The 24,305-nt window shown below is 39.0% G+C and overlaps 1 protein-coding gene across 1 annotated transcript in view; it reads left to right on the top strand.

Moving 5' to 3' along the window:
* Positions 1-24,305, top strand: part of LOC105926742 (calsyntenin-2) — a 400,538-nt gene that overhangs the window by 127,150 nt on the left and 249,083 nt on the right. The window contains exon 2 of the mRNA XM_036150228.1: positions 18,215-18,337. Coding sequence (XP_036006121.1) covers positions 18,215-18,337 — 123 coding nt within the window. The remainder of the gene's footprint in view (positions 1-18,214; positions 18,338-24,305) is intronic.

The raw sequence follows: 24,305 nt of genomic DNA, 5'->3' as shown, positions 1-24,305 counted from the left end.
TTTTGATGCATTTTTTCCTTCTGGCTACACTTGCCAAAAACACAGCAGGTAGGAATGCTTGGTGGTACGAAGATTCTGAGGCCCCACTTCTACCCTTTAAGTTACATCCTCCTAATACACCCAGAAAAGTCCTGATGATATTAACTCCACAGCAAAGCTGGAAAAAAAAATATGGTGGTGGTGCCGAAACCTCCCACATGAATAAGGACATTTTCTTATGAAAAAAAAAAACATAATGCAGATTTGACATTTAGGATATCATATAGGAGTCATATGATGGCTCTTCTGTGGCCAGTTTATGGACAGGACTTTCTACATCAAAGGTCGTCTTCGATACATTTCATCCCACCTCATGCATAATCTACGTGTATCGAAGCTAAGGTCAAAATAGCAGAAACAGAAAGAAGTGGACATACTGTGGAGATTTCAAAGTTTGACTGGACTGAGGACTAAAGAGATACGTTGCTGTTTTATTGCCACAATTTTCTGGTTCACAGTGATCTTTCAAAATGACTCACGTTTAGAGAGCCCGAGGGATTGCCTTAATCCTGTGTGAAGGCCACCAAAATTTGACTGAGCTATCAGATGCCACATCCGCTGACTCAAATTGCCTGCTAGAGTGTGCAGAGTTAAAGTGGAAAGTTTCAAAACAAAAGTAATTTTATGATGACAAAAGACAAATAGTTCTTTGAATGCTAAGGAACTGCCTGTGCCAAGTGCTGTAAAAATAGTTTGAAACTTTTTAGCCTTTCAGGTAATTGCATAGCCAGTTAGTTTCTCCATTATGTATTCTTAGGTCCTTACCTCTTACCATCGATGCATTTGATGCTTTGCACTTAGCTGCCATTTGAAAATCTTCAACACTTCAGGCTCTTCGATTCTTGCCACCTGACAATTTTATTTTCTTAGTCCACATGTGCCTGAGAAAAGCCAGAAGCTGCAAATGCCAGGTCTCAAATTGCACATATAATAATGGACTGGGATAATGGCCCTCAAATGATGCAGTGAGAGCACATTTGTGACTATGTAGCCATTTGATAAAGAGGGGTAATGATAGCTGGGGGCGATGGCTCCAAAAGTGCATATGCAGCTCCCAAGCATCCACTCCTGGACATTTGGATGGATGCTTTTAGCTTTTTGTGAGCGCGAGACCTTGATGCATTAAAATTCCTTCATCTCACTCTTTGTTTTTCTAACTCAGCCCTAGGGGCAACAGGACGGCTGGCTTTGCATTGACTCTTTCCTCCTCTCTCTGAAAGAAGAGCAAAAGTTGCAGTAACATGGCAGCACACTGATTAAATGAAAGGAACGGACTCGGACATTTTGCCTTTGTTTTTGCATCCGTCTCCGTTTCACCAGCCCTCCTGTAATTGTGTATTCCGACTCCAACGGGAGGTGGGGTTGAGGGGTTTGGACTTTCGCCAGAGAAGGTAAAAAACAAACTTGTAATAACAGTCTGACCTTTTGTCTCACTGCTTTCATATTGCTGGAGGAATGGTGAGGGAGAGATGAGAAATAACTGCTATAACAAAAGGCCAGTGTTCGCTGAGGTGCAAATAAAGAAGGATTTTTACATGTGTGGCAGCACTTTCTCTCCTATGAGTGTTTGCTTTTGTACAAAGTACAAATTCTTGATTTTTTTTTTTTTGTGCAAGAGCCTTCCGGTGTGAATGTTTGCTCTAACTCAGGTGTTTTGTTTCTCACAGCCATAGCAGTCACCCAGTGGCTTTGCAAGACACCGTGTGCAGTCGCTGTTTTGGATTTGTTAGTTAAAAAGAGGGCTGTGGGGGTATGATGTTAACAAAGCCACTGAACCTCTTCAGTGGAGTGCCAACACACACACCCCCACAATCATCAAGACTCCAGGTACCAAGATCACGGCCCGAATGCTCAACCTGCTAGTGGCCACAGAAGCAGCAGGCATATCAAGCACACAAAGACACAGGAACACACCCACACACATTCACACACACACACACACACCTAGAGCCTCGCAGTGCAGGCTTTGAATTCAAAGAGAATGAGCCGATCTGCCTTTATCTTGCTCAGCCCAGAGATACAAGCAGCTCATCATATCAAAAACCCAAATCCAAACACAGCGGGCGCAAAAAGGTCAAACAGTGGCCATCAGGTGAGTTCTTTTAAAGCATAGCTATGGTTTTCACTAAGAACTCTATATATAATTCTACAGAGTAGATGTAAGTACCTGATCTTTGCTCGTTATTTAATCTTTTTCTTACATTCTTAAATCCAGTAACTAAAATCAGGAACTAGATCATTACCGTTTTACTCCAGTTGGAATGATCAAAAGGACCAAATTAGGGTGTTTGCATACAGTATATTTTCTCAGTATAGCTCATATTTTGTTTGGGCAGCCTGGTTATGAAGCATAACACAGTGGCACAGTGGTTAGCATTGTTGCCTTGAAGGAAGAAAGTCCTGGGTTCAAGTCCTACCCTTGCCCTGGGTCTTGGACACACACCTTTTCAGCACTTCCCACAAATATTCTACAGGATTAAACTTTGTGAATCATGGCTTTGTTGTACTTTAACCACTCAAATTAATTTATTTCAACAAATGTATTATTTTATTGTGAGGTGCCCAGTTCCTTCAGCAGTAAAAAAATAAATAAAAACACCCCCACCAATGAGGTTCCACCCCCCTACATCACCTTCAGGGTGGTGCTCTCAGGCTGGGAAGCTTCCCGTTTTTCCTCCCATGCAACAATGGTCTTTATGGACAAATAATTCAAGTTCAGTTCCATCAGACCATACGACATGTCTCCAAAATGAAGTTATTTGTCTCAGAGTCCATTTACAAACTGCATTCTGCCTCATTTATGTCACTTTTGCAATAATGGCTCCATCCTCTCTTAATGGCCTTTCAGCCCATGTTGGTTCAGGACTTGTTTTATTGTGGATAATGGCGATCTCTCTCTAGCTTTAGCCAAGCACCTTTAAAATGTTTTGCTTTTTTCTGAGTTTGATGCATATATTTTTATCAAGATACATTCATTTCTGGGACACAGAAGCATTTTTCTTCCTGAACAGCATAATAGCTGTACATTCTCAGGCTGTTGAAATCCATTATTGTTAGAAAATTTGAATATTGCATTTTCAGCCATCTGGAAGTTGTACCCAAAGATTAGCCAGACTTTTGGAGGTCTAAACATCTTAAATGATATCTTAACTAATTTCTCTAATTCAAATGTGGCAACACAAGCAAGCAGTGTGCCTTATAATACATCAACAGCAATCACTCCATGTTAAATCAAATGTCAGGAATTTCCCCGTTAAAACTAGGACATCATCATCTGACCTTCCCCAAATTGTTTAAAAGCACAAAAATCTTAAGCCATTTAAACATGTAAAAAAAAAAACTGAAAATGAAATTGTTTGTCCATCTCTAGATAGTTGGGCATTTAGCAAAAAAGAAAAAAAAATGCTACACCTGACTGACATACAATATAAAAAGTTTGATCTGAATTAATGTAGAAAAAAAAGATAATGTATTCTTTTATCCAGTCAGTGTATGAGAACATCTGGCTTTTTACAAAGATGACTGGATAGTTTGTTGTTGCTGTCTGAGAAAAACAAGGATGGGCTCAATGTGACCCAAGAAGTCTGGCAGAAACATTCTGCTTTGCTTTGTGCTCAGGCAAATGAACCTGCTTGTATTCAACTCATGTCTGTCTCAGATTTATTTAGTCCCCTTGAGCCATATTTAGCCGTATCTTCAGCTTAAGTCAATTGTTGAATTTGTCTTGGCCAACAGTTTAGTAGATAAACAAGCTGAGATCCATTTAAACTTGCTTAAACCCGATTGTCACATTTCACCATTTTATCTAAATATTATATGGCTACTGAAATATTTTAGGCTAGGCAATTGATGCTTTCTGCAATTGATATCAGGTCCTTTTATTTATTAAATTTCACCAGTTCTTCTCATTACATAATTAAGACCTTTTGAAACATTTTTCTATTTAAGATAAGTATTACTTTATTGTACCGGAATGGAGAAAATAAAAACGTGATCATACATACAAATACGTTACAAACTAAGTTATCAAACAGTCAAATTAAAACAAAGACCAAAAATCCGAATCTTAGTCTATTACTTCAGCAAACTGCTTGAAAACATTGTCAACATCAGCCAGATGTGAGTACATTGAAGAGTGCAGCTGTATGTATTGGGCCAGATATGTTAAGGAACCAATTATGAAGGTAAGGCTGTTTCAGTTGGAGTGTTGTCTGAAGATTGTAGTGGCTTTCATTGTCAAGGAAATCAAGATTGCATTGTTATCATGACTGAGCTAGGTGGTATATTGATGAATACCGTAGTGTGGGTCATTTCGCTCCTTATTAAAGCCATTTAAGCTGTTTTCAATCATGTGGTGTGAAAACATGAGTGTCCTGTTACATAATTCTTCTATTATTTCTTGTTTAGTACATTTAAAAATCTCAGATCATTCCAAAGACTGTACAGTAGATAACCAGGGTAAATCCAAAATGCAGTTTTTAAATGATGATTTTGTTTATCAATAAAAAAAAAGGTACCCTTTGCTTTTCTAGTCAAATATAAAATTGTATCTAATAATCTATTTTTTAAAAAGCTGATTTATTTGCATTAGTCACACCAATGCCTGACTGGTGCTAAACCTGTGGAATCAACAAATCACTTAAACTAGAACATTTCTGACAACATGACTGAATGCAAAAGAGAACAACAATGGCGTGCACCATATTTGTTAAAAGCGATCCCAGAGAATTTGTGGAAAATATTGTAATTGTAAATATATTGCTGATTAGAAAATAATTGGCATGTTTGCAGAGCTGTTTTCCAGTTACATCTGTCATGACATTAACACAGTATTTCAGATAGAGAAGCCAAACATGATGGTGGTAATGGGTCTGGAACTTCTTTGCTTCGTCAAAACCTGGAGGACTTGCCGTAGTTTAAGACACCATAAAACAACCGTCTAGCAGAAAATCCTAAAGGACAATGTCTGGCCATCAGTTTGTCACCTTACACTCGGGCACACCCCACTTATCAAGCGGGGTTACTCAAAAACAAGTTGAAGATTACCAAGTGGCTTAGTTGAAGCATGGGTTAAATGTGACAGCGGTGTGTTGGCATGAAGTTATTTAGGCGGTTCATGCTCCAAAACTCTAATGTGGCAGAATTAAAACTATTTTGTGAAACATGGATATAAATTCCTCCACTGCTTGTAATCTGTTTTTTTGCACTAAAATATAGTACCTGTTTCAACACCTTTCTTAGCCAAGAACTAATACTTCTGTACTTTTTTTTATTAGTACAGAAAAAATCCTTAAGAAAATATGCTTATATTTACATCTTTGTTGTTTTTTTTTTTAATAGAAAGCCTGAACGACAACCTGGAATTGTGAGATTTAAATATTTGATCAATAACTAATGTTTAGCAAAGATGCAATAAGTTGGATTCTGTCAATTATAGAGATGTGTAATTCTCGGTTTTGTTGGTTCCCTTTTTCTTTTTAAAGTGATGCGCTTTAAAAAGCCACTGCATCACTGCAGTGGCTCCTGAAAATTCCTAAAGCATAACAGATAACCTTACCTTGAAGGGGACTGATACTTTAAGCTTTGCAAACCAGTTTGAAAAATGTATTAGCGTTAGTGCCAGTTACATTTCGATATTAAATAAGTTAGCATTTAGTCAAACAGAATTCCAGTGAAAACCCTGGGATGCTACCTGCCTCCACAAGTGATCTACATGGAGGCTTTTAAACGTAATAAAGTCGTCTCCCTGTAGATCGTTCCTGTCAGCCTGCTCTCATGGGCACGATGCAAGGACACACAGTGCATTCAAGATTAACATTTGCAAAGATCTCCAGGGTTCAAGGCAGACATGGATCAGTGCGATGATGGAGTGGTGGAGAGAAAAGCAAAACCAGAGACGAGCAACCTCCTCCGACAGGGCAGGGGTGAGATATTTCTGGTTGATTCTCAGTTACCCACCGAAGGATATCCCTGTGGCACTTTCAGCTGTCATGCGCTCCCAGCTTACAGTGAGGCTGTAATTGCCTGTTGCTAGCAGTAATGCCTAGCTGTCTCTGCTACGTTTACTTTTCATTATGCTGATGTATTCATCGAGGCCCCCTTTTCTTGACCTTATCAATCAGAGTTTAATTTCCTACAGACTTCTTTTTAATTACAACTGTTTCTCTTCCTACTCCTGTCCCCTCTGGGGGTCTGTGCAGATTGTAACACCCGCCTGGTTAGAGGTGGCGCCCACCGGCACTGCAGCGGTGGCACATTGTTGCCTGGTCAGAGATTAATCCACCGTTATAGTGCCTCTGCCATGCTTAGAGCCTCAAGTCAAATCTACGCCTCTCAGTTTAATTGGCAATGAAATGGCGGAGGAGAGGCCCTCTGACCGGCAGCTCGCTGTAAAGGGCATCACGGCTCCAGAATCCACTTTTCAGCTGTCACACGACCTGATTATATTAGCCTGGACGGGAGTAATAACGGTATTCCTGTGATTAATTTGATTTGAGGTGCAAAAATTATTCTCTGATCCGTGACTCTGCTCATTTGGTGAAAGGCAAAATCAGGCAAGTACTAAAATGTTTGTATTATACATTCCTTTAATTTGGCAGCGGCGTGGTGGATAATATGGAACTGTAAAAAGTGTGATGGTTTGAAATACAAAAACGTTCGACTGAAAATTAAAACAATTATCCAGGACTATTCAGGAATTCTTCAAATATATTCCTCAGTATGTGACAATGGAGTCAGAAGTCAATGTATTTCAGTACCAGCTGAGCTCTCCAAGTGCCTTGCGGCAGTATTCTCTGAATCTTTTAATATTTAATACAACTCCAAACTTGAATGCATTGTATGTGGATTTTAAATGACAGACCACCACAAAGTAGTGGGTAATTATGAAGTAGAATGAAATGATACATGGTTCTGAAACATTTCCAAATAGAAATCTAATGCATATCTGTATTCTCCCCATGTTGATACTCCTTGATACCCTGATCCGATACACTTAAATAAAATGCAGTGCCTTCGGACATCACCTACACTACCAGTCAACGGTTTGGACCCACATTTGTCAGTCGATGGCTTTTCCTTATTATGTTATGACTTTCTACATACATGCAGATACCTAGCGAAAGCATCTAATCTATGACTTAAAAGTATATAGAATTATATATCAAACACAAACTTGTGAAATAAAGATCTTGTATATTTAACTTTTACCCATTTATTTTGATTACCGCTCTGGTCACTCTTGGCCTTATCGCAATGAGCTTTATGAGGTTAGTTACCTGAAACAGTTTTTTGAACTGTCTTGAAAGAGTTCCTGAGGTAGTAATAAAACTAAAGACAAACCATTGAATGAGAAGGCGAGTCCAGACTTTTGACTGGTAGTATAATTAGCAAATTGGGTTAATCTTTGTGTTTCTTTAATCATGTTTTGAGGTAAATACAGGTGTTCTGCTACCCACTAAACATTCTACCTTCGGAGTAAAACCAGGCAATATCATGCTATGCGGATGCTTTTCTTCATTGAGGTAACAGCAGCTGGACAGAGTTGATACCAAGAGGGTTGGAGCGAAGTACAGAAGAACATGTGTTAGAATCTACAAACAACTTTAGACTGGAGTGGAGGACAATGACCATACTACCAAAGCTAAAATGAGACGGTCACATGAAGGCCAGTTCCTCACTGGGAACAAGTTTTCTTACTATGAAAGGGAGTAAACAAAGAAGACACCAATTTTCATGGGCATTTCCACCAGCTGTGTTTTTATTTCGGGAAGTTTTTGGTAACAAATGTTTTATCTCCTTTATATGGAAAGGACTGGATACAATTATTAAGGTGTTTAAGAGTGAAAAACCTTTTCACCCCGATGCACGGAGCCAGCTCGACAGGAACTATGCCTTCAAACAGGTCATGAAGAATATCTGGGGGGTAAACTTATGTTACAACAAAACGAGAAAGGTTGTAAGTTAAAATCCCAGGTCTTCTTACCCCAAAGCAGCTTATTCCCTTTTCTTGAGCTGCTTTTACATGAAGCCGGTGAACTTCCTTCGTTCTGCGCTCAAACACTTTGGATTTTACCTCTTTCATCTGAATGTCAGGAAGCTGAGCTGTACAAAATCGACAGATATATTTTACTGAAAAACTCTCTACAAACCCTGCTAGGCCATGAGCCCCCAGATTGTCAGCAAACAACACACTGCATGGTGCCCTTGATAAAAACACCAAGAGGTGGACAATATAGCCCGTCCTGTTCAAATATAACTATATCATGCATCAGAAGTTCAAATATCTTCTCATAACCATTTGATTTCATATAATCACTTTTGCACAACAGCGCTAAGACTGAAGATAAGGTAAAGCTGCTACCAGGCGCTACATTGCCTAAAGTCCAGTACACTGAACAGGGTTTGTGTTTTTTGCGTGACGTTCCCAATAGACTGATCTCAAGGTCGTCAATGTAAAAACACAGAGAAATCCTTAGGTCCTCACCAAAAAAAGATTGTTTTTGTGATGCTCATCATCTTGAAAGCTCACATACTGGTTTACAGTTGCAGACACGTTTGTATGATTGTCAACAAGTTATCAGTTATATCTTTACGAGTAAATAACTACTGGGGAGACAACGGTAAGGGAACATACTGAAATGTTTTGCTGGACACTGCCTCTAGTACATACACTACAGCAGGGGTGCCAAAATCATTTCTATATTGGGCCACTTTGGCATCATGAAGTCATTAAACGGGCTGGTTGCACGTGTATAGATGACACTTGATTTCATAATATCATTCCAGCTCACATAAAAATGTAAAAAAAAATAAAATAAAATCATAGTAACATAGAATTAGAACCCATAGGCCCATTTTAACAGTTTATCTGAAAAACAAATGTTGATATTGGGGCGAGTTACACTTTAAACTCATCATTCTGCATCACTTTTTCTCTTTTTTTGACATTTCTGGGTTGTTTTTTTGCTACAGGAGGCACAGTTCCAGCTACTTTATACACTTTCAAAGGATATATGCCTCTACTTTATGACATGATATGCCTTTTTTGGCTCTTGAGGGCTGGATAAATTGCCTTGACGGGCTGGTTTCAGCCTGCGGGCCTTGAGTTTGACACGTGCTCTAAAGGGTTTTACAAGGTTTTTCCTTGTAGCACTGTTTGCATTTGAAGGCAGATGCCAGTGGACCTCCCTTGGCTATAGCCTCTGCCAAAGGATTATTAGTAGAAATGGTAACGCTGATTTCATTAATTATGGACTGGCCAGCCTGAAGGTTATGGTTCTTGAAAATGTCAAGCGCTACACTGTCTGATACAGGCAGTGTTGCAGAGGTAAGAAGAAAATGTAATTCCTCAAGCAAGCCATCAATTGCTGAACATGGTACATGTGAAAATACCTCTACTAAAAAAACAAAACAGTTGGCAATTTTTAAATTATTGTTTCTTTCAGGTTCCCAGTTTCAATCAAATTTTGACAATCTAAGTCCGAAGCAGTTTCTCCAAGATCAACTAGATGGTCTTCAGATACATGATGGTCACTAGTTACATTAACACTTCTCAGTACTTCAGCTTTGAAGTATTTAACACTGCAATGTGGATGACTCCTACCCTTATGTTATTGAAAAGTAGAATATATTCTTGCTAAAAAGGTACAGTTTTGAAACACGCAACTTACTGATTCAAAACGCTGCAGATGGTTAATAATGTGAAAAAGGTTCTCTCTACTAGATGCAATTTCACTTCAAGGACACAACATACATGTAAAAACCAATCGTTCAGTATTTCTAGCATGTAATGCATCAACATGCCAACGACTCAGGTGAGTTGTCAGAGCATTCCATGATTTAAATGAGCACGAGCATTTGTAGTGCATGCATGGATATGAGTGTCTCTGACCGAAATGGCCGCGCTTCAGTGTGAAATGTTTTAGTAATTGGTACCTCGTTGACACGGTGTCAGAGCACTGCTTGCACCTCTACATTCAAACCCTAAAAAGAAGAGTGAGTGTGTAACTGTCAGTTATGAAGTTCAAACAAGCACATCAATGGGTTTTCCTCCTCCACGCGTCAACTTTGACCACGGTATCTCCGATCTATATATAACATGTTCACAATTATTCAAAAAAGCTATATTGGAGGAACCCCCAAAATGGTCTCCGGAACAGAGAGTTATGTTTACCCACAGCCTCTCCTTAGTTTCCCTGCTCTTTTTAATTCTAACTAGTAGGGATAGTGCTCGCACTTGCTTTATAACATGGGACAGACAGTTTAGCTTCTAGACCCGTCAACCGAGTCAGCCTGGCAAAGAGCTAATTCGCCGAACCCAGCAGCCAGCGGTGTCATTGTTATGGCCATAATACAAGAACAGTGCACTAAACACTAAAAGCACTTATCGTCGCTCGAAACAGCATACAGTAAAGAAAAAAAAAACGTTGTTTTCAAGGAAGAAATAATCTCCGGAGCAGGTGTTCACTTAAGCAAGTGGAGCCGTTAGGCCATTGGCAGTTGGCAAACAACTTAAAGGTACATTACCGCCACCTACTGAAAAGGAGTGTGAACTGAATGTTTTTAGACTTTGTCTTAAAATATTTAAAACTGGCCTGGTAGCGCTACATGAATTTTGCTGGCAAACTAATTTAAGGTTCATCTACCGTCACCTACCAGACTGGAGTGGGGCTATATAGCTACATACGGGAAACAACTGTGGACAATAATAATTAGCACATACACCTATTCAGAATTAAGTTACGTTGAAATCAAACAGTTATCTTAAGTTGTTTCAAAATCTCTTCTTCTTATTTACATCCAATTTAACCTGCTTATGTTCAGCATGAAAATATATTTTTGGTAGTAGTCTGACCATAACCTTTTCACACAAAACAAGCAGCATCGCTATTTAATTTCTTAGAGAGCAGACGTGCATACATCTCTGACAACACTTGAAAGCTGGCATTCACAGATACCCTCCATTTATTGACTGATTTTAAGCTTAGATGTGCCAAACTGGTGGAGACAAAGCACTCTGAAACCTGTAACTTTGATGGCAGTAAATGCGGCTTCTACATACTATCCAGTCAATGGGACTTATTTGAAAAAAATAAGTCCCATTTTCTTACTTCTTGCTACTGGATTTATTCAGTTATATGTTTAATTCCATTTATGGCTTAAACGGACAAAAATCCTTTTGAGTCTTAGCTCGCCACATTCACCCAAACGGATGTGAAGTTTCTGAAGACGGCAGCGGATTGACCTCCCTCCATTTGCAGGTTATCTCATGCCATTTACTGACCACTTTTAGCAGTTGTATGAGTTGTGTACTTTTCGAAATTGGGGTCACTTGGACTTGTTTTTCTAAGCAATGCAAAGATTTTTTTTTCCTAAGCATGCATTCCAGTCTTTTCTGAAGGTAACGCAATAGGTGAGCTTCACAGGTATAAATCAAAACATCTAAAGGGCAAATATAATAAGTGATTGTCATTAAATATACAAAAGATTCTTCTTTTGGGTCTAGCAGCTTGTAGGGCTATTTGGTGTTCTGTTACCTTTTAATGGATTTACCGTGTTCCATTTTCATTCAAGTTTTCTATGGTTTGCAATGTTCCTAATCACTTAGTGTCAGGACATTACCTTTACAGCCGTGGGTTTGATAAGCGGCGGCGATGTTTCCGCTGGGAACCATGGCGACTGATGGTGTGACACACTCATATCTCCACCCATCATCCCGCCCTCTCATTCATGGCTCCTCGACCTCCAGCAGCCAGGCATTATTCTAAGACGAGAGAAGCATATCATCCATTTTCCTGTAATGACTCAGGGCCATGTCTCCGGCTGTCTGTGCATGAACCCATTTCTGTTCCTAAGGTTGCGCTGAGTACCTCTTCCCAGTGACTGGATGAGCTGTGGTTGTGGGTTAGGGGGTAGGATTCACCCGTGGGTGGGACCTCATCTCGATGCAGTGGCGATTACCGGAGGCAGACTCTCCTTTATTGCTCTCATCACTCCTGATGAAAAACCATTTTATCCCACACACACAGAAAGCAGCAAGGCTTCAAGTTGTCATTAGCGCACAATTTCAAAGCAGCTAGGCCAGGCCAGGAAAGATGCGCCCGCAAAAGGGTTATCATCATGGAGCAAGCAGCCGCCTAAATTTCCTGCCGCTGTTGCTAATTTTATGGGAACAAAAAATAACAGATCTTTATTTTTTCAATGCATTGACGGTGGAATTGCTTTCAGATTAGCATAATGCAGAATGCAACCTTCGAACTGTCTGACACAACTAAGTAGTGAGAGTGAGCGGCACATGAAGCATCACAGATTGCAAGGTCAGTGGGAATCCTTGGCTGTGACTGTACTGAAAATGAAGCTGAGGACAATGCTCTTTAATCCTCATGTCTCCCTATCGCTTATTCTGCTCAGCCTCATGGCCTGGTCTATAAATTCAGATCATATTTTTCGGTCCTGAATGTTTTTGGGTGTTTTTTGTTTGATTATTTTTTTTAGCATGTTGTCCTATACTCAAAGGCCACTTTATTAGCTTCTACTAATGAGCCCTTGCCAATCACATGGGAACAATTCAATGGACTTAGGTATCTAGACTTAATGAAACCCACTTACATGGAATTCAAGCCGAGCCTCGGAATGAGGAGGAAAGAGATTTTAAGTGTTTTTGAATGTGACGTTATTTATGTGGGAAAAGACTGGTATGAGCATATAGAAACTGGTCAACTACTGCAACATACACAACCATATGCTTGATTTACTAGCACTGATCCTAAAAAGAGAAAATATCTTTCTTAATGTTAACAAAAATGGCCAACCTGGTTTGAGACAATAGAAATTCAACAGTAGCTTAAATAAGCAGTCCGTACAAGTGATGTATGGTGGGGTCAGTATTTGGCGTCAACATGAAAAACATAGATGTGTCCTGGTTTGTATCAAACGGATCGTTTTCCATTGACGTTTGAGCACATCTGCACCAACAAGATATTTCCCATCATGACACACTCAGAACTCACTGTTATCCTCACTGTTGTATCAAACTAATGAATATTAATCACTAATATACTAGTGTGTTTCAGTCTCTGCCTTTGTGACTGATCTCCTCTGACTGTATCAGCGCTGTTAGTCACGCTTTCTTGGCTGGCCCTCATGAATATGGAGGCCTTTTAGGTTCAGACATGTTTTTCAAGCTTCGCCATCTGTGTTGTTATGAGGAACAGTCATAAAATGTCTTCTGAGGTCTACAAAGTGGTTGTTTACTTTATTTACAATAGCTATATGGCTTTTTGTATAAGTAGTGCAGTCATTTAGTCAAACCACAGATGTGGATTAATCCGTGACAACACTTGAAAACTGGCATTCACAGATACCCTCCATTTACTCGGACTGATCTTAAGCTGTTTTGCAGTGAAGCATAAGCAAACAATTTATTCTGTAGATGTGGCAAACTGGAGGAGGCAAAGCCCCCCAAAAACTTCAATGAGAGCAAATAGGGGCTCTACAAACTATTCAGTCAGTGTGATGTATTTGTAAAAAAAAAATGTAAAAAGACCACTTTCCTTTAATTTAAAAATCATGCACTGCTTTTCCTGGTTAGTCACATTGAAGTCCATTAAAAGGTGTTGAAAGTTTGGGTTGTAACATGAAAAATGTGAATAGGTTCATGGGTCTGGATACTTTTGCAAGGCACTGTAAAAAAAAATCAAGTTTAGTGGGAGGATTTTTTTCTTGTTGGTTGCTACTTGAAACACACAATTATATGTTTTATTCCATTTATGGCTTGAACGTACGTGCATCTTAGCTTGGCACATTCACCAAAACAGATGTGAAGTTTCTCAAGAGGGCAGCAAATTGACCTCCCTCCATTTCCAAGTTATCTCATGCCACTTACTGACTGCTTTTAGCTGCTGTATGAGTGGAGTACCTTTTAGAATCGGAGTAATCATTTATTAGATCTTTCTTGACTATCGCTCTTGATGTGTGACTGTAGCATTGTAATTGGGTTGAGGTCTGGTCTTTGACTATTCCACTGCAGCACCTTGGTACTTTGGCAGTCATTCTGTGGTAGGTTTGCTACTGTGATTATTGCACGGTTCATGAACCAGTTTCAGCCAAGCTTTTCCTTTTCATTTGGTGAATTAATGGATAAGTCAACGGCTATAAGGTGCCAAGGTCCATTAGCCCAAATCATTAGCCCTCTGCCACCATACTTACCTTCTTATTAGTTATGTGTATTGATATGCTGTGTTTGTTTTACGCAAACACATGGTAAAGTGCATGACTGTCAAACATCTCTGCTTTGGGGGCATCGCTTGAGTTCAGATGTTTGTTAATAAGTCATACTACCTTAATATATTTGAAAACCTGTTCTCCAGTCTGCTGATTCTGATTGAACCTGTGTTTTGACTTGATTGTAGAACCGTAGGCCTGTAGAATCTGAAATGAAGCTTTGGGTTTTATGTAATTTATTGGACCTAGATATTTGGGTCCATTTTAGAAATTCCACTCGGGATGGAATTGACGCGAAATGTCAGGAAGAATCGCTCTCACTGTAGAATTAACTTAAAATTGTTTTGTTTTTTTTCCAAGCTGGTGCCTCTCCATATTGGCATGGTGCTCTCAACTGTGTTCACCAGTTTGATCAGACCAGCGAACTGCTAAAACCCCCTGCTTTTATAGAGGTGGTTGCACTTGCTCATGATCTATTAATCAGTTCCTCGCCTCCTACGCTTATTACAGCAGCAAGAGTGTACTTAGTTCTACTGTATGTACTGACAGTCAAGGAAACTTATCCCACAGCAGAAAAACACTGGATGACCTGAAATGGCAAAGGCTTGATTCCATTTACCAGTACGTTTAACTTATTAACAGCCAGATATTTTTTTTCATGCGACGTTGTTGAAGATATATATACTATATTCATAATTTTCGCCAAATTAGTTAAACATTTCCTCATTTGACAGTTGCTGTTCTTAAAAATGGTTCTCACCTCCAAAGAGCTGGTCAGTCACAGGAAACAGAAGGAAAGTCCTTCTTAGTTACTCTTGAACAGATCAAAGCTATTTTAAGAAATTGCCATGTTAAGTTTAACAAAAGAAGTTTACTTTTTCTTATAGCTTTACCTCAAGGATTTAAATCACAGAATAATCAGAATAATCTTGTTATTAATCACATCTAAACACGATTTTAACCATATAACAATGTGAAAGTAAAATAGTCTCTAAGCTCTGATTTGGTCTTAGCAGATATTTAAAATGAATCAAAGTAACAAAATTCAATGTTAGCAGGCAGCTGCGGTTATTAACCAACAAGAAGTTGTTTTTGTGTCCTCACAATTAAAGTGGGGAATATTTTGGAACTGTTGTTCTTCCAAATTATTTCAAACTGCATATTTTAGTGATGTCAAGTTGATTTTAATGACATCCAGTGCATGGATGAAGAGGTCTGTAACAATAACTGTTTGATTTAAGCCTGGAGAGAGTCCACTTCTTCTTTTTCCTGTCACTGAATGGTGAGTAATTATTGTTTTTGTGCTTTATTTCTGAATCTCGGGGGACCTGAAATTACAGCCTTGCTTTGTCATTTCTGATCCTTCAACTCACACCTGACATTTACAGAGTCAAACTAAATGCAATTTGTTTTTTTTGTTTTTTTCTTTTTCTTTTCTGGTCAAGTATAATAACACAATAGTGTTGAAAATATTCGGTTATTTCTCTTTATTTTTTTTCTCTATTGACTGGAGTTGGCAAAAAAAATAGCAAGCTGCAACGACACACAAGGCTGAAAAAGTGTCTTAAAATATTAAACCCTTTAGAATTTACTCTATCTGGTGTCATTACAGCCTTGAATTAATATAACTACTGTTCTAAAGCACAACTTTATTTTCATGTAAAACAGCTGATAGGCCTAAGTGTAAAAGATGATGAAAAATTAAGTATATTGAAGAACTCAAACCCTTCTAAGTTTAGTATTTCCCCCCTTGTACAGCTTCAAAGGGTTGGTTTATACAGCTGTTGTCTCATATTTCCTTTTATCAGTATGAATTGCTTTATGATTGTTAATCATATACATTTCCTAAACATGTTGATTTAAATTTAGTATAAAGACATTTTGATGTAGCTGGGGTTTCTTTGTGTAGACTTACTTGACAAAACATAAACCTTTTACGTTTTTAATCACTGATTCTATGATGGTGGCTGTTACTCAGGAAAAATCAGGTTATGCATGAACTTTAATGAATGGAGCCTTTTGTTAGTGAAAAGCTCTTAAACCTTAATTACACCAATTACTCAAATAAAGTTAGAGGAAAGAAAAAAATAAATACCTACACGCTTCATTCACAAAAACGCAGATGTTTTCCCAACATCTTTGAAAGAGAAAAAGGCCTGCAGCATTATGGATCCTTGACTATAATTGACAGTGAGGATGGGCCACTGTTCCACATATGCATATCCATTGTTTTACACTGAGTTTTTGTTGATTACAAATTCCAGCCTCTCTTTGATCTAACCAAAGCACAAGGATTCAGAATAAAGTTCCAGGAGAGTTTGTGATGGTAGGACAGAAAATCCAGTTATTGTTGATTTTCCCGTGCCTTTCAAACAACCGTTTGGCATGTAGAGCATGTCTAATGGGTGTTATGGAGACCCCAATATAGCTACTGCTCTTTGCTGTAATTCTCTAACAGTAAGCTTTAACAAAGTTTTTACATCCCTTACCATCTTCCTGACTGAATGTGGTGGAAAGATGAATGTCCAGCCTCGTTTTAGTTGTCGAGTTATTTTGAACATTTCAATCGTTGTTCGGATTCAAGAAGTGAGCGGGTTATGATTCGCCGTTTCATTCCTGTAGCCATTTTGTAACTTATGAAGTTCAACACAAACATGCCTTACTTAAATGACATGTCTTATTTTGTTGTTTTTTTCATTTTGAAGCGTGGCTAACAGAAATGAGCCTCTCTGTCACCTGATATTTGCAACAAAGGCATTGATTACTACTAAGTATAGTTTATATTGCCATGGTTATCTAGCCAAATGTATTAAGCTCTGACTTTTAACTCAAGATAGCCATCTGAACCATCAATCTTACTTTGAAGCACATGAACTATATGTTGATTTGGCTTTGGGTATAGTTTGCTTCTGGCAGCTGAGTGGTGATAACTCATGATGTTTGGGTGTATGCTTTTAAGCCTGAAGTAAGTGTTAGATTGAGGAGACAAGCAAAACAATTGAGAAGTGGCAAAATGGCTTATGAACAACACCCAAGACAGACCTTCATCTGTGCAATATTCACAGACTTTATCTCCTGAGGAGCCTGAGGTCTTCTTTAACTCTGTGGTGGCATCAGCCATCTTCTATGGCGTGGTCTGTTTTGGAGCAGCAGCTTATTTGTAGCAGAGAGGAAATTCACTAGGACGGCCAGCTCTTTCCTGGGATTTCCTTTGGAACCAGTGCAGGTGGTAGGACACAGAAGGACTGTAAGAAAAATCAACTCACTGATGGACAATGTCTCCCACCCCGTGTATGGAGCTGTTGCAGATCTGGAGAGCTCTTGTAGTGACACACTGCTGCATCCCAGATGCTCTAAGGAGCGTTTCCGCAGGTTGTACCTCCCGGCTGCAGTCAGACTTTATAATCTCGGCTGCTCCATACAGACATTATAACTGTTCACATCATGCCAATGGTTGCACAGGTTCTGATCTGAAAATTAATTGTTTTCCCTGTTCCCAGATGCTAAGATATGCAAACACCTTATCTAGGGATGCTTCTGCACTGTCATGCATATTGCATATTATATTTCCGTGTTATATAAATAAGATGAATTTTTTCCCCACTACCAAATATTTTCTACTGAACAATATTCACTCTGGTATTTCCGTTTATGTTCTATTCTTGGTGTTTCTTTAGAGATAATGTAAGATTAGACTGGTTTGTCTTTTTTTTTTCTTCTTTCATTGCTAATAATTTTGTGTAACTGTCTGTGTTTGCCACTGTCACACCCGACTTTCCCCATTGCGGGACAGTAAAGGAATTCTTATCTTATCTTCTACATGTACGCTGCAGGATACATTGTCTGTGAGTGCTAGTAAAGCTGCTGATCTGTGCTCAGATTAACTCGTGAAATTTACTGAGGTGTTTTTTTTTTTTTCTCTAGGCTCACTTGTTGCTTTCTGTCTCCACAGTGAACAAACACAAGCCCTGGATAGAGACATCGTACCACGGGGTGATCACTGAGAACACTGATGTCGTTCTGCTGGACCCTCCACTGGTTGCCCTGGATAAAGATGCCCCCATCCCTTACGCAGGTATGTCCCATGTAAAATGTCTACCTGAGCATGCTGGCTACAACTGGCTGACATGGACTAGCTAGTATCCAACGGAGGCAGTCAACAATGACTCAGACGTTAATCCTTACAGGGACGCAGCACTGCAGGATGTACTTACACCAGAGATATAAACCACACAAAGCTGCCATGGGATATCACTGAATGAGCTTAAATAGATAGACTGCGTCCTCTCTGTTGCATATACTTTATGTTTGTTTTACACTGAGCTGCACTGTTTCTGTTTTAATCCAATAGTCCCCACTAAACACCACATACAGGACTCTTGTTTTTTTTTTTTTTTTTTATTTGCTGTGGAAAGTCGCCCATATAAGCCCCTCTGGTGCCTGAGGACGCCTTGAAAAAAAAAAAAGAAGAAAAACCTCGTATAACCGGATTAGATTCTACCCACTTTGTGGTCATTCCAGCTCATCTAAAGGGTGCCAGCTCTAGTGGGATGTTGTCCGCTGGAGGCTATTGGCTAGCCCAGCTGTCCCCCTCTCCCGCCAAGCCGCTAATGTGGCCAGGGCCACGGCAGGGGGCTGCAGCACAGGGCTGAAGCCCTCTCACAGAAACCCTCGAGCTAAGCTGGATGGATGGCCGGATTGATGGTTGAAGTGGAGAGGGGGGGGGGGGGGGGGTGCATGCAAATGTGAATGTGTGAATGTTTGTGAGAAATTCTTTTGAATTGGTTACCGCTGTGCACGTGTGCACGTGTATGTGCATGAGTGAGTGTGTGTGTGTGTGTGTGTGTGTGTTGGGCTGTGGCCTGAGGGGCTTGCTGGGATGACCAGCCCACAGGGAGAAGGAGAGAAAATGATGCGGTGGTTGGGAGTAGCTGGCTGACCAGCACATGCCCTCTAGCTCTCGACAGAGTGATGGCTACACGTGGAGATCGCACATGCGCGTGCAGGCACGGCTGCACGCAAGAATTTTTCTCCCACACACAGAACAAGCTTTGCACATAGACATTCCTGGGATTCCAAAATGAGAGTACAGGGAGACATTCCTCACTAAATATTAATATACTGCAAACAGGCATACCTGTTGCTTAGCACTGAGTTGCTCTCCTTTATTTCCTTTGTTTCCTCCATGGCAATTAGCTATCTCTTTCCACTCTCTTGATTTCCCCTCATCCCAACTTTCACAATGTTTTCCCTAACTCCTTCTATATTTCCCGTCAACCCCAACAAACCCAAACATCACTGCTGTTGCAGCCACACATGCTTTCTTTTTTTTAGCCTTTACACTTCCTAACTTGTTGGACATAGCTGTTCAGTAATTACCTGGAGGAAGTCCATCCGCCTTTCATAGGAATGCATAGTTGCGGGTCGGTGTACATGTAGCGTCTGAGCGTTTTTAATTATCTCTGCCACATTTTCAGTGGGAACTGAAACATGTCTGGTACCCATCTGCATGAAGCGTCAGGCCAAGGCTCAGTGGTGAAGAAAAAGAGCCTGCAAGATCTCACTAGGACTGGAAGCCTTTAAAATGCCTTTAAAATCCACTATAGACGGTGTATTGGTTATGTTTCTAATATATGCAGTGTATGCGGTGCTTTGTAAAAGAATTCACACCTTCTAACTTTTCACATTTTGTAAGCTTAATACCAAAAACTTCAGAGTACCTTTTTAAATTATATATGACAGACCAACACAAATGACTGAACAATTGTAAAGTAGAGAACATTCATAAAGCATGTTTTTTTCCCAAATGTTTTACAGATTTGTTTACATATTTTCATTTTTCTTTTCAAAACAGCTCTCCTTGAGGGAGCTATGAGCAAAATTTCATTATTTTAGATAGAAAGATCTAAAAAAATAGTGAAGAACTGAAGGTGATATTTTAGATGGATCATGGTATGACGTCACACCGCATCTCTCTATGTTGTTCTCCAGTCTCTTGCTTACACAGCCGAGCCAGTCGTGCGTGTACGTGCACATGTGTGCATGGGAACAGCTGTCACTAACACATAACAAACCTGTGTTATTATCCTTGGTCTTCATGATGCCTTTTTCTTCTCTAATGTTCTCTAACAAATGTCTGAGGCCTTTGCAGAAAAGTTAAATTTATACTGGGAATAATCCACCCCCCGGGTGGGTTTACTAATCTAATGAAAATTGTTTGCACTTGAATCTTATAAAGAGGCATCCAGGTAAAGGGGGCATGCCACAGTATTAACACATTTATTTATGCTAGAATATTAGAAACCTTGTATAATTCTCCTTTCACTTCACAAATAAGTGCTACTTTGTTTTTGTCTGTCACATGCTCATATACACCAGTGTGCATTAATTGCAATATAACAGAATGCAAAAAAAAAGGTAAGACTACTTTAGAAAGGCACTGCAGTAATTCTGAAAAGTTCTGCAACATTAGCAGTTCATTCTCATAAACTTTGAGATCAACACACAGTCCGGATTGATTCAAAACCTCACTAACCTCACAGAAATTCCCTATTCGTCTTTTACATCACTCTGAACCGGTGCGACAATCCTCTGGGGCTGCTGAGCAGTCACTGGTCTGGAACAACAGAAAATCTGGCAGAGTCGTGTCTGAAACTTGACTAAAACTGACACCAACCTTCAGTGTGGCCCCAAAGCATCTCACCACCTTTCCGAATTACCTACACAGGACATCAGGCAGACTGAAGGGTACCTGTCCTCTCCAAAGACTTCTTATTTTTTGCAGGGTGTGTCTGACAATGTGCAGTCAGTTTGCATTAACAAACGTAAGGAAAAGGCTTTAAGAACAGGAGACTACAGATTTCATGTGTATTTTTTTAGCTTCATATTAACCTACAGAGCAGCTTGCTTTTAGTTATTTATTTTCTACATAAAGTTGAATTAGGTTTCGCATACAACAGAAACCTTTCACAGCTTCTGTCTAGTCGAAAGATACCCGTGACAAGCACCCACACAATAACAGTCAATCATCCTTTTGAATTTTTCCACCTCAGTGAGACAAGTATACATGAGGCTGATGCCGGAGCCCACGAAAGGTGAAAAGCACCAGGCTAACACTTCATCTCTGGAATAATGTACAGAAACATCTCAGCAAAGGCTGTGAAACAGAAATATGAGGGTTGAATCAGCTCAGCTCAACCAATTATCTCAGTGCATCAGCCACCTCTGCATGCGATTTAGCCCTCCTTTCACGTTTTCATGCTGGATCTGACTTAGATAAATGGCATGTGTGCTGTCAGAGGTGCATGCCCAGCTCTGTTCCTGGAGGAGCCTTTACTTTGGGAAGGCTTACCGCTAGATATTACCTTTTGTTGACATAAACTTCTTAATGACTTGGAACAGCAGATCTTATTAAAAGTATTTATTTTTTGCAAGGTTCTAAATCCCAAGATACACATTGTATACTACTGGGTGGTTTACTTATACAAATATTATTCATAGATTATTTAAAAAAAAAGTTCTTATTATGAAGTTGCAAAATCTGTTATGATAAAGCCATCTGCAAACATATTTAAGACACAATAAATGTTTTAATATTGATAATTATCCAGCAAAAAAATAATAATAATTTTATGAGTTTGTACTCATAAACTGTGTATGTAGTTTTTTTTTTTTTTCACTTTTGGGATGGGTGAATTTTCAGAGCTGTTGAGCCTGAACATGTTGTATACCATATGCACCTTACTTTTAAAAACTACATACAATGTAAAAATAAATATACAGTTTTTCTATCTGATTTTGTGTTATTGTTATTTTTTGCACACAGGGTTTTGAGAATATTTTTATCCTTTTTTTTATAGTCAAATGTTTATTTCTGGTACAATTCCGTTTTAAACTGAACAACTTGGGCCAAAGTCATCGCAAGCTTCACACAATAGTTTGGTCGGATTTTGAACCTCTCTGCCAGAATGAACTGGATATATAGTTCATATAGTTTGGAAGAAGGTAATAATTTCATATTAGGATACACGAGTATACAAACGTAAATTACTTTGACATACAGTTAAGCATCAAATTATTCATATGCTTGCCATATACACAGCAAAAATAGAATAAATAAGATGATCTACCAATGGAATGAGCATTTGACCCCTAAAATAGGATAAATATACTCCACTTGAAATAAGATGATGGAGATGAGTTCTTCCTATTTAAATGCAGAAATCTTATTCCATTGGCAGATCACCTCATTTACCTGCTCAAATCAATGACAAATACACACATTTCAAGAAGATTTTATTTGTATTTATTTTTACTGCCGTTTATTCAGTGTATACCGAAAACATAGCTTTCATTAGGATAACAGATGCAAATACAGGAGAAAATCGTGATGACAAAATATTGACATAAGGGTGAAGTCTCTGTCATGAAAGGTTTTGTTCATGCTAATAGTGTTAGTGGTGACTATCTGAAGCACTAGAATGAAATAAGTGAAGGTTTTGGTGGTTTGATCTGCCTTCTTAAAGTATTTTAGGCTTACATATAGAAATAGGAATATTCTGAATTACCCGCGTTGATAATATGTGAGAGGACCAATTTCCATACAGGTGATTAAGTTAAACCTTGTTTTGTAGATGATTTGTGGAGTGTCAGTGTTCAGAGAGAGCTGGTGAAGTGCTGTGTTAGCAAGGTTAATCAGCAAGAGGTTTGCTAAGTGCTGGTATTTGGCACAGGTCAAACGATTGCCAGTCACTTCTAATATTCCATTGCCTGCTTGCCTATTGACGCTGACAGCTTTTCATTTTCTTGGAGAGAAACTTATTGTTAATGTGTCAATCCCCCTGTTTCACCGGTCCCCAGAGCCCTGTGGTTTTTGCTTGGACAGGCAAGCAAATGCCTCACCACTGACCCACAAAGACACATGCTCTCTATCAACGATGCTTGGAGAGGTTCACAAAGTCACCAAGTAACACACACAATAACACATGCCCACACACATGTACACTCAGATGCATTGACTAACAATAAATCACATTTTTACCATTTTTGCAGCTAGGTGTGTGTGTGTGTGTATGTGTGTGTGTGTTTGTGTGTGTGTGTGTGTGTGTGTGTGTGTGTGTGTGTGTGTGTGTGTGTGTGTGTGTGTGTGTGTGGTTGTTTGTCCTGCGTGCCTTGTCCTGTGATGGACTGGCTACCTGTACGGGGTGTGCCCCGGCTCTAGCTCAATAACACTGGAGATAGGTGCCAGCTCCCCCTTGACCCTACACGGATGAGCAGATATAGAAAATGGATGTATGGATGGATGGATTTGTCAAAGGTACTTATCTGCTCCTTCTTTCTGTAATTGCCTTTATTTAATAATCAGAGCTGTTCTTCTTGTCTCATTGCATATCAAAACAAGTTTCTGATTTCAGTCTTAACCACTTTATTAAATTGTGGCTTTGAGACCATTTTTAAAAATCAATTACCTCCTGCCAGCAGACTCCTTTTTGTAGTCTGAGAGTTGTTGGTGATCCTAAAGGTTTATATATATATATATATATATATATATATATATATATATATATATATATATATATATATATATATATATATATATATATATATGTGTGTGTGTGTGTATATATATATATCTATATATCTATATATATATATATATATATATATATATATATATATCTATATATATATATATGTATATGTAAGCACGTGGGATAATTTTATTGATGTCACTAATTAGACCCTGACTGTATGATTGGGAGAGGATTGTTAAGGTAATTATGAAAGCTATATCATTTAGACAGTGCCAATGAGCTCCACGCAGTACGTTGGTGGAAAACTGGAGTGGGGTCAATGACGAGAGACAATTGAAGGAGGTTTGTTTTAAGGGCGGCAGCATATTGTGTGACTCAGCATATTGTGTGAATTTCCAGACTAACAGTATATCAGAAGAAAAAAAGAGGTTTAAAGGTTAAATCTCAAATCTTAAATTTTACGGGTGATTAATCTACAGTTAGTAATGCGGCAGTGTGTCACAATCCAGA

Source organism: Fundulus heteroclitus, chromosome 18 (genome assembly GCF_011125445.2).
Source record: "Fundulus heteroclitus isolate FHET01 chromosome 18, MU-UCD_Fhet_4.1, whole genome shotgun sequence".
Classification (NCBI taxonomy): domain Eukaryota; kingdom Metazoa; phylum Chordata; class Actinopteri; order Cyprinodontiformes; family Fundulidae; genus Fundulus; species Fundulus heteroclitus.
Note: the sequence above shows the minus strand (reverse complement) of the source record. Positions and strands in the feature narration are given on the sequence as shown.